This window comes from Dictyostelium discoideum, assembly GCF_000004695.1.
Source record: "Dictyostelium discoideum AX4 chromosome 3 chromosome, whole genome shotgun sequence".
NCBI classification, from domain to species: domain Eukaryota; phylum Evosea; class Eumycetozoa; order Dictyosteliales; family Dictyosteliaceae; genus Dictyostelium; species Dictyostelium discoideum.
In genome coordinates this window covers 5,016,901-5,028,021 of record NC_007089.4, presented here as the reverse complement: position 1 = coordinate 5,028,021, position 11,121 = coordinate 5,016,901, and the positions used below count along the sequence as shown (strand labels likewise).

The window sequence follows — 11,121 nt, the reverse complement described above, 5'->3', positions numbered from 1 at the left end:
TGGTAATATCATTGGTTGGGGTGGATCAATTTCTTGAAACATCCGGTGAACATATTATCAAAAGGTACAGGTGGACTTCACTTAGAAATTTGTCCTAAATATCTTGCAGGAGATCATGCAGGCATTGAAATTATTACCTCAGATCCAGTAGTATCATTTTGTGAATCCATTTCAGAGGAATCAAATCATGCCCAGGACAACGTAGAAGAGGTGTAGTCATTGGTGAAGAACGTCGTATTGGTACTCCATTATTCAATATCAAAGCTTATCTTCCTATAATGGAATCATTTGGTTACACTGCTGATTTACGCACAAGTACTGATGGTCAAGCTTTCCCTCAATGTGTTTTTGACCATTCGAGTTCAATTGGTATATTTGGTCAAAATAAAAGGTCAACTGTAGCTTCATCAGTTAGAAAAAGAAAAGGTTTACATCCAAGATTACCAACTCTTGAATATAATCAAAAACTTTAAAAAAAAAAAAAAAACTCATTTACTTTTTAATCATTAAATATTTAATAATAAAATTTCAAAAAAAAAAAAAAAAAAAAAAAGATTTAAAATTATTATTATTATTTTGTGAATAAACAATGTTATTGATTTTTTGTTTATTTATAAATGAATTGAGGCTTTGAAATGATATTGGATAATTTAGAATTATTTACTCTTAAAAATTTTTTTGTATTAAGTATCCATCTTGAGGTATTTCTGCTGTGGACATTGAAGATCTTGGTAATCTAACTCTATTATTTTTGCTTGTAGAAAAAAATTATGATCTTAATATAATTTCATAGTGAGCGGTACAATTGAAAAATAATTATCATAAAAAAGTTGATAAGGATGCTTTTTTTTAAAAAAAAAACTTCGACCATCCGCAACACTATTCTCTGCCCAATGGTTTATTTATTTCCACCCTCTAAAACTAAATTTTTACCTTGGTAAATATCGATAATATAGCATATTTAATTTGAACCAACCATTTTCCAAACTCTAAAACCAAATTGTATGTAAATATTGAATAGAAGCATGATTCCCATCATAAGCAACTATATCCTCACGATTGAATTCATTTGGGTTGGTTGAAATCAATGACGGGTTAATTTTATAAAATATATCTTAATTTATCATCTTTTGTGTTGTCAGCAAGTGTAACGATGAATTTATGGTTTGAAATTGTCTCTGGTTATTATTTTTTGAATTTAATGAAAGCCATACCCATTATCCCAGTACATGTATCGTCTTGGTAATTTATTCCCATTAAATCAAAACACCTATATAACATTTGATATGTACATTTGTAAATTCTCCACCTTAATGAATTTATTCCCTACTCATTGTTCAAATAAAAAACAATTACAAAAAATGAATAGTAAATAATTAAATCCTAAAAATAAAATTTGGTTATTAAAAAAAAAAAAAAAAAAAAAAACCCAAAAAACAGAATGGTTATATATTCATTTTTTTATATTTTATGGCATAAATCCGTATTACTAAAATTGAATCCTTGTTTTAAAAAAAAAATTTTTTTTTTTTTTTTTTTTTTTTTTTTTTTTTTTTTTTTTTTTTTTTTTTTTTTTTTTTTTTTGTGTAAAACACTTTTTTAATTATTTTTTTATTTTTTTTTTAATTTTTTTTTTTGACATTCAAATTTTCGAATGCATTTTCCACAAAAAATTCTTTTATGATGTGCGGTTATCTAAGATAAGATTTTTTTAATTGATATTTTTGATTGTTTTGAAAAAAAAAAAAAAAAAAAAAAAAAAAATTAAAGAAAAAAAAAGAAAGAAGAAAAACATTTAAATTAAAAAAATATGTGGATGAATTTAAAAAAGTTGAGGCAAAAGTGAGTTAAAAGTTAAAGTAATTTTCTTAATTTTAATTTGGAGCATAAATTATATTAAGAAAAAAAAAAATATAAAAATAAAAAAATAAAGATATTTTAAATTATGACGTTTTGTTTTAAATTGTTAAAAAAAATTAATTAGGGTTTCTTTGGATGTTTCAAAAAAATAAAAAAAAAAAAAAAAAAGATTTGAAAAGTGAAAATAATTTTCAAACTAATCTGTTTTTGACCCAAAAAATATTAAGAATTATTTGGAAAAGTTTGGGAAAATTTTATATTAATATTATTATTACACGTTAAGAATCAATACGGTGGAATCGAAACTCGGAATTATTTCACTGAAATTTTTTAGATCAAAAACAAAACAAAAAAGAAAAGTCTTTTTATTTTTTTTCGTAAAAAAACAATTGGAAAATTCTTTGGAAAATTTTGATTTTTTTTTTTTTTCGTTTTTTGAAAAAAAAAAGTATAAAAACAATTGTTTTCATTTTTTTTTTTTTCATTATCCAAAAAACTTTTATTTATATATTTATAAAAATGATTTCAAAGACTTCATTATTATTATTATTATTAAGCATTGTTGCACTCGCATCAGCAATCAGTGTCCAACGTGTCCCAATTGCTGATGTCACTTCTGCACCAGCTCATTTTGTTCAAAATAAATTAGCCAAATCATATGAATTAGTTCAATTCAAAATTTTATTAAAACAAGTAAGTTATTTAAATTTAAATTTTTTTTTATTATTATACTTATTTTTTTAAAAATAATAATAAATTTCTAATATTTATTTTTTATTTTTTAAAATTTAAAAGAGAAATTTAGATATTTTAGAAGAGAAATTCTGGGATGTTTCATCACCAAAATCAGAAAACTATGGTAAATTTTTATCAAAAGAAGAAATTGATTCAATTGTTGCACCATCACCAAAAGATGTTAAAGTTGTTGTTAATTGGTTAATTGACAATGGTTTATCAAAGAATGAAATGATCGTTCACTCTGATTTCATCCAAGTTAGAACCAATGTTGGTAAAGCTTCAACTTTATTCGAAACTTCATTTGCTCACTACTCATCAAGCCGTACTGCTCTTAAGAGAATTAGAGTTGTAGGTCAAGCATCTATGCCAATGCATGTTTTAGCAAAAGTTGATTTAGTTTTAGGTTTATCAGATTTCATTGAAGATAACAAAATGAGTGAATCAATGAGAGCCACCAAGAAGCAAGTTCAAGGTTCAACCGTTTCAATCACTCCAGCAGTCATTAAACAATACTATGGTATCCCAACCGGTCAAATTGGTGTTGAATCAGAAAACTTCCAATCAATTGCTGCCTTCTCTGATTTCTATTCATCAGGTGCCTTACAATTCTTTGATCAAAAATTCGGTATTGATTCATCAACTGTTAGAGTTAAAAATGTTGGTCAAAACTGTATTGCCCAAAACTGTGATCAAATGGAATCTGATCTCGACGTTCAATATATGACTGCCATCGGTAACAATATCACCACTCTCTTCCTTTCATCAGGTAATGGTGAATGGATCATTGATTGGGCTACTGCCATCCAACAATACAACCCAATTCCAAAGATTGCTTCAATCTCATACGGTTGGGCTGAAGTTGAACAATGTGAAATTACAAACAGCTGTTCTACTCTTGGTATTGACTCTGTTGTCTACGTTGCTCGTTCAAATGTTGAACTCCAAAAAGTCGGTTTACGTGGTGTTTCAGTCTTTGTTTCATCTGGTGATGATGGTGCACCAAGTTTTGGTGCTGCCTCTGGTAACTGTCCAATCGATGGTACCAAACAATACTGCCCATTAGGTGGATGTAACCATAAATCTTCTCAATGTCCAATGATTACCATCATGGAAAGCAACGGTACTCAATGTTTCTTCCCAATGGGTTCAGAAAGTAACACTTGTCAATCTATGTTACAAAACCAAAATATCGTCAATGGTATCAATGAATTTGTTAGCTCAAACTCTAAATGTCAAGTCGCCCTCGAACAAGATACTCAACAAAACTACCACATCTACTCTAGCTGTACTTGTGACAAATTAAAACCATACTCTGATAGTGATGCTGGTTTCAAGATCGTTGGTTACTCTTATGATCAAGATGCTGGTACCCTCTTCCAACCAGATTATCCAGCTTCATCACCATTCATCACCTCTGTTGGTGCCACTCAAATCACTGATGTTACCAAACCAGAAATTGTTTGTTCAGTCGCAACTGGCGCCATCATTACTGGTGGAGGTGGTGTTGCTATCACTCAAGCTCAACCATCATACCAAGCTGATGCCGTTGCCACTTACATCAAAAGTGGTACTCTCCCACCATCATATTCATACAATGCCACCAATAGATTCTATCCAGATCTTACTCTTGTTGGTCATGCTTATGAAATCGCCGTTCCAAACACTCTCACCTCAAATACCTGTCCATGCGCCTTAGAAAGTGTTGATGGTACCTCATGTTCATCACCAACTCTTGCTGGTATGATCTCTTTAATTAATGATAAATTAATTGGTGCTGGTAAACCAACCCTCGGTTTCTTAAATCCATTATTATACCAAGCTGCCAAAGAACAACCAAACGTTTTCAATGATATTACCACTGGTGCAAACAACTGTAACAGAGCTTACTGTTGTCAATATGGTTACACCGCTACCACTGGTTATGATGCTGCCTCAGGTTTAGGTTCAATTAACTTTAAGAACTTTGAACAATACGTTTTAAGTTTAAACTAAATAATATAATATAATAAATATATAAATAAATATATAATCGATTTAACATTGAATTTTATTAATAATAATAATAATAATAATAATAAATAAATAAAAAATTAACTTGTGTAAATAAATTGTTATTGGTTTAATGTTTGGAAATTATTATTTTTTTTTTTTTTTGGGTGTTATAAGTTAGTGTTAGAAATTATCTATATCAGCCATATTATTTATATAATATCTTTTTAAATTATTGATAATATAATAAATATATAAATAAATATAATCGATTTAAGTTTTATCAAATTAAATGTGTGATTGTCATAGGTTTGGACCCAAAAAAAAAAATAATTATATATTATTATAATAATATTTTAATTATTTTTTTTTAATTCTAAAATTTAACTGTTCCATTTGTTTAATTACCATTTCATGTAAAAAATTAATAAATAGATATATCAAAAATTTATAATAAAATATAATAAAACCTAATTTGTTTCCAATTTTAATATTATTATTTTTTTTTATTATTTTTATTTTATTTTTTATTTTATTTTATTTTTTTTTGAATTAATTTTAGTTTTCTTTATTTATTATTATTGTTTTTATTTAAAATTTCTCGAATTTGTTTTACTTTTTCAATAGCTTTTATAAAATCATCAATTTCAGATTTTGAAAGTTCATCTTTGTTACCAAGTAAAAAGTTTTTATAAAAACAAAAAATAAAAAAAAATAAAATAAAACCTAATCAGATTTTTTACAAAAAAGAAAATATTACATAGAAATTCTTAAAAAAAAACAAAAGAATATCACATTAAAATATCCTAAATTCCTATTTGTATTTTTTTTTGTAATACCTTAAGAATTTAGGAAATTTTAATGTAATATTCTATAGTTTTTTTTTTTTTTTTTTTTTTTTTTTTTCTTTTTTTTTAAACGAATTTAATTATTCAAAGAAAGCCAGGTTTTTTAAGATTTTTTTTAGATTTTCCAGATGAAATTTTTTATCAAAAAAAAAACGCAGAAAAAAAAAAAAAAACAAAAATAAACCATCAATAAAACCAAATTGTTTTTTTTTTTTTAATAAATTTTTTTTTTTAACTTATCGAACAGAATTACAAAAATGAAATACATTTTTAATATTCTAATAATTATTTTTATAAGTTTTATTTCATTAAATAATGCTCTTGATTTAAATAATAATCAAAACATTGCAGCACAACAATTATTAAATCAATTGTATGGGGTCAATACTCAAACACCATGCACTAATAGTGCTTTTACTTGTGATAATGGTAATAATGGGTATTTAATTTTGACAGGAATAAACACTGGCAGTGGCTCAGGTGTGGTAATAACAACAAGTTTTGGTTTATTTACTGATTTAAAAAGTATTACCATTGGTCCTAATTTCTTTGTTTCAACAGCTTTTTGGACAGATATAAATAAATTAACAAAACTTAATTTCTTGTAAGTACTAATGTTTTGTATTAAATTAAATAAAAAAATATAAATCTAATTAAAGTTTGAATTAATAAAATTTAAATATTATAATTAATTATAATAGATCAATTAATCATGTAAATCAAGCAATTCCAAATAATATTCAATTACCACCATCATTAAATGATGTTATTTTTCAAAAAATGTCAGGTATGTTCATGTGTATAAAATAATAATAATAAAAAAAAAAAAAAAAAAAAAAAAAAAAAAAAAAAAAAAAAAAAAAAAAAAAAAAAAAAAAAAAAAAAAAAAAAAAAAATAGTATTAATATTTTTTTTTTTTTTTTAAAAAAATCAGTTCCACTTCCAGAGCTATTCTTTAGTAGTGGTAAAATTCAAAATTTGAATATTGAAGACTCAGCAAATGGATTTAAATACCCTGTAACATTGTCATCATGCCAGCCAGGATTGTCATTTGTTTACATGATAGTTACTTTTTATGCACCACTTCCAAATAATATTGAAATTTGTCCAAATTTGGGAGCAGTCTATTTAATTATAAATAATGATAAGTCAGATTCTCAATACACTAATTTTGCTTTCCCTTACTTAGGATACCTACCTATTTCAGATTTAGCTCTCTACTTTAGATATACTGACCAAGATAAAATTCAAAAATGGGAATTTCCAGATACCGTTTTAAATTTACCAATGCTCAATTATCTCACCATTGAGGGAAGAGGTTTAAAATTTCCACAAAATAATTTGATAGATTTATCAAAATATACAAAGGGTACAACAATGTATGTATAAATTTATAGTAATAATGATATATTTTTTCTATTTCTTAAATATTAATTTTTTTTTTCTATACAAAAAAATAAATAGGGATTTTACAGATGTAGGATTTTTAGATTCATGCGCCACATTTGGTTGTATTAAATTCCCAGAAAGTTCTAACATGTATGTATTTTAACCATCTAATATAAACAATAACAAATAACCCGAATGGTAATCCTTTTAATTTAAAACTAATTTCTAATTTAAATATTAGTAATTTTAAAAATCATTTATTAATAATGAACAACCTAGATTATACAAATCTTGAAAGTGTTAGAATTGAAGGCAATAATTACGTCCAACCTTTACCAACCCCAAGCACAGTTCAACATTCTAAAGTTAAATCTTTTTCCCTTATTAATTCAGAGTTTACTGGGTCAATTCCATTTACAAATAACTTTTATTGTAAATTTAATCCAAATGTTCTTAGAATCCATTCTAACAAATTATCAGGAAATGTACCATCTTGTTTCAAATGTTATCCACCAAATGACATAGGCGGTATAATCCTTCCAAATAATTTTAACGATTTTACATTATCATCAACACCACCAAGTACTTGTCCAACATTGTCTTTCAACAAAAATATCCCACTTATTAAAACAAATAATGTTTCATTTATTACCATTACTGGTGTAGATTTTGGTTGGACTTTTAATACACTATCACCAACACCATCTTCAAATGTTGTAACCATTGATTCAATAATTCCAAATACCCAAATAGTTTTAAGAATTCCACAAGGTGACGGAACTGGAAAGGATTTGGTTGCTCAATTTGGTTATAACTTACAATCAACAACTTTTACATATAGTTATGAAATACCAACTGTTTTACCAAAATATCGTTATGTTCAAGTTGGAGGTAATTACTTAATGGTAATAAGTGGTACAGGTTTTAGTTATGTTTATCAAAATATTGCAATTATAAATAGTGTACTATCAAACCAAACTCTAGCAATTCAATCAACCAAAAACCCATCTCAAGATCAATTTACATTTTCAAGTTCAACACCATTCAATGGAATGACAGAAGCCACCTCATTCACCTTATCTGTTAAAGTTGGATCTCAAGTATCAAATCAAGTATCTTTAACTTACTATAAAGAGGTTTCAATGACAGTAAAACCATTATCTACAATTGGAGGAGTAGTTACTTTTGCTGGTATATTTAAAGTGGGAAATCCTTCACTTGTTTCAATTACCATTGGTGGTTCTGTGTGTACAGTTAACGCAGTTAATCCAACATCAGTTACATTCACTTACCCAGTTTTGTCAGTTGGCACATATGATTTGGTTTTAGTATTACAAAGTAGTTATGAATTTACAACACAAGTTACCATTTCACAAGCACCTGCCCCAACTATATTAAATAAATTTGATTGGACACTTTCAAATGGTGCGGTTGTATTGATGATTTTTGGTTCATCATTTAGCTATGTAGAGCCAAATATAGTTGAAATAAACTCTACACCATTTTCTATTTTAGCAACAGCTTCATCAACAGAACCAGGATATGATAATTTGATTTTACCAGCCTCTGCACATTCATCAATTCCTCAAGGTGCATTATTTACTGTATCAGTTACAACTATGGGTCAAAGATCAGCCAGTGCAACCTTTTATCTAATCAAACCAATTTCAATGATGGCCTATAATTTATATACCATTGGAGGGGAAATGACATACCCAGGTTCTTTTTCAACTTCAAATATAACCATCGCAACATTAAAATTTGATGAATTAGATATCCCCATTACATCATTATCACCAACTGAGATCTCATTTAAATATCCATATAGATCAGGACCAGGAACCTTGACATTGACTTTAGTTATTGGCACAATTAGATCCTCGAAAGTAATTACAATTATAAATACACCCACTCCAACACTAATGAATAAATACTATTGGACAACACTTGGAAATGGTGATCTTGCATTAACATTCTATGGTAAATGGTTTACTTATTATTATAAAAATATTATTAACATTGATGGAATCGATTATGATTCAACACCAGCAACTGCATCAAGCTTGGATTATTCTTACCCAGATGAAATCAAATTATTAAATTCGACACCAAAATCACTTGTGGTTGGATCTCCATTCCAAGTACACGTTAAAATTGGAAGTCAAATAACTAATTTGATTCAATTTATATTTATTAAATCAGTTACTATTGATGTATTACCTTTGCAATCGATTGGTGGTATTATTAGTTTTGGAGGATCCTATGGTACTTCAGATAAAAGTATTGTCACATTTTCAATCAATGATGTACCATGCTCTGTAATTTCAATTTCTCCAACTACCATCCAATTCCAATACCCAGTTAATGGAGCAGGTACCTATCAATTAATTTATTTTGTTGGTGGATTCGAATATAAAACAAATGTTACCTATATAACTTCACCTCCACCACAAGTTATTTATAAATATGAATGGACAACCGATGATAGATTAATAATAAATGGTAAATGGTTTGGATATTATGATTCAAACGTTATAGTTCTCAATGATGATGTATATCAAGTTAATAGTGCAGTTGCATCTTCAACAAATCCAGGTTATGATAGTATAAGTTTATCAAGTTTTTCACCAACAAGTTCACTTTCAATTGGTCAAGCATTTACCATCAAAGTAATGGTTCAAGGTCAATCATCAAATGTAATTACATTTAATTATATTGATTCAATTAAAGTTGATGTAAAAGATCTAAATACAACAGGTGGCATAGTTTCATTCACTGGCATGTATGGCGTTACAGATAAAAGTCTTGTTACACTTTCAATCAATGGAAGTAGCTGTTCAGTAAATTCAGTTTCTTTAAATTTAATTACATTTAGATATCCATCATTAAGTGGATCACCAGGCCAATATCCACTTTTAATTAATGTTGGTGGTTTTGAAAATACTACTACCGTTCAATATGTCGTCCCAGAAAACCCAACAATTTTTAACAATTATAAATGGTCATCAGATAAAACTGAGATAATTATCTATGGTACTGCTTTTAGTTATGATAATCTAAACAATATAATTATTAATGGTGCAACTTTTACATCAACACTTGCCTTTGGATCTGAAGTTTCAGATGCTATTTCATTTTCTATAGAAAATTTATCCATTGTTGAAGGTGACATATTTACAGTTCAAATAGAAACAGGTGGATTGGTTTCAAATATTGTTTCATTCAATTATATTAAAGAAATTTACTTGTCAAATGAGGAAAATCTTTATTCATTTGGTAGTGTAGGTGCTTTATTTGCTGGTAAATTCGGTACATCAAATAATTCAATAGTTTCACTATCAATTAATGGTTTAGAATGTAAAGTAATTAAAATCACACCAACCAATATTAAATTCTCTTATCCTCCATTATCAATTGGTAGTCAAGAAACATTAATTAATATTGGAGGTTTATATTATTTCACAATGTTAAATGTCGTTGCGCCACCTTCTCCAACACTTTTAAATAGTTATTATTGGTCATCATCTGATATAATTGTATTCAAAGGATCTTGGTTTGATTATTTTACACCAAATAGAGTTTATATTAATGGTGAAGGATTTGAATCAAGTGTTGCAAGCTTAAATAATGGTAATGATGAAATCACCTTTAACGATAATTCACCTACTTCTGATTTGTTAATTGGTGATGAATTTACTGTAATAGTTGAATCAGGAGGTCAAACTTCAAATAGTGTGACCTTTATTTATTTAAAATCAATTTTAATTACAACAAGTGAATTAAATTCAACAGGTGGGGATGTTAAGTTCAATGGTGAATATCATGTTTCAGATAAATCATTAGCAGTATTAACAATTGATGGTTATAATTGTGATATTATTGAGTTAACTACCAATTCAATTACATTCAGTTATCCTGCCAAACCAGGTGGTAACTTTAATTTGCTATTAAAAATAGGTGGATTTGAAGTTTCAACAACAGTTACCTATAAATCACAATCTACAACAGGTGGTCAATCTACAACAGGTGGTCAATCTACAACAGGTGGTCAATCAACAACTAGTAATCCAACAAACCAACCATCCACAACAGACGATGATGAACTATCGATTTCATCAAAACTATTGGCTCCATTTATGTTATTAAAAATTATAACCATAATTTCATTCATTTTATTTTAAATAAATAAAAATTAAATACTTCTTACAATCCTTGTTGATATTTTATTATTTCATAAAAAAAAAAAAAAAGAGACATTTGCAAAAATAAATATCTTTTTTTTTTCTTAAGAAAAAGA

General features: G+C 27.1%; 2 protein-coding genes across 2 annotated transcripts; both read left to right on the top strand.

Moving 5' to 3' along the window:
- Positions 1–2,379: 2,379 nt before the first annotated feature.
- On the top strand, positions 2,380–4,590 carry V4-7 (peptidase S8 and S53 domain-containing protein; the record flags this gene model as incomplete). The annotated part of the gene is made up of 2 exons (XM_635367.1): positions 2,380–2,553; positions 2,656–4,590. The coding sequence occupies 2 exons, from the start codon at positions 2,380–2,382 to the stop codon at positions 4,588–4,590; spliced, it is 2,109 nt and encodes a 702-aa protein (XP_640459.1).
- A 1,102-nt stretch (positions 4,591–5,692) lies between these two features.
- Positions 5,693–11,005, top strand: DDB_G0281853 (hypothetical protein; the record flags this gene model as incomplete). The annotated part of the gene is made up of 5 exons (XM_635366.1): positions 5,693–6,039; positions 6,137–6,222; positions 6,370–6,814; positions 6,900–6,974; positions 7,066–11,005. 5 exons carry the CDS (start codon positions 5,693–5,695, stop codon positions 11,003–11,005), a joined length of 4,893 nt encoding a protein of 1,630 aa, XP_640458.1.
- Between the last annotated feature and the right edge of the window lie 116 nt (positions 11,006–11,121).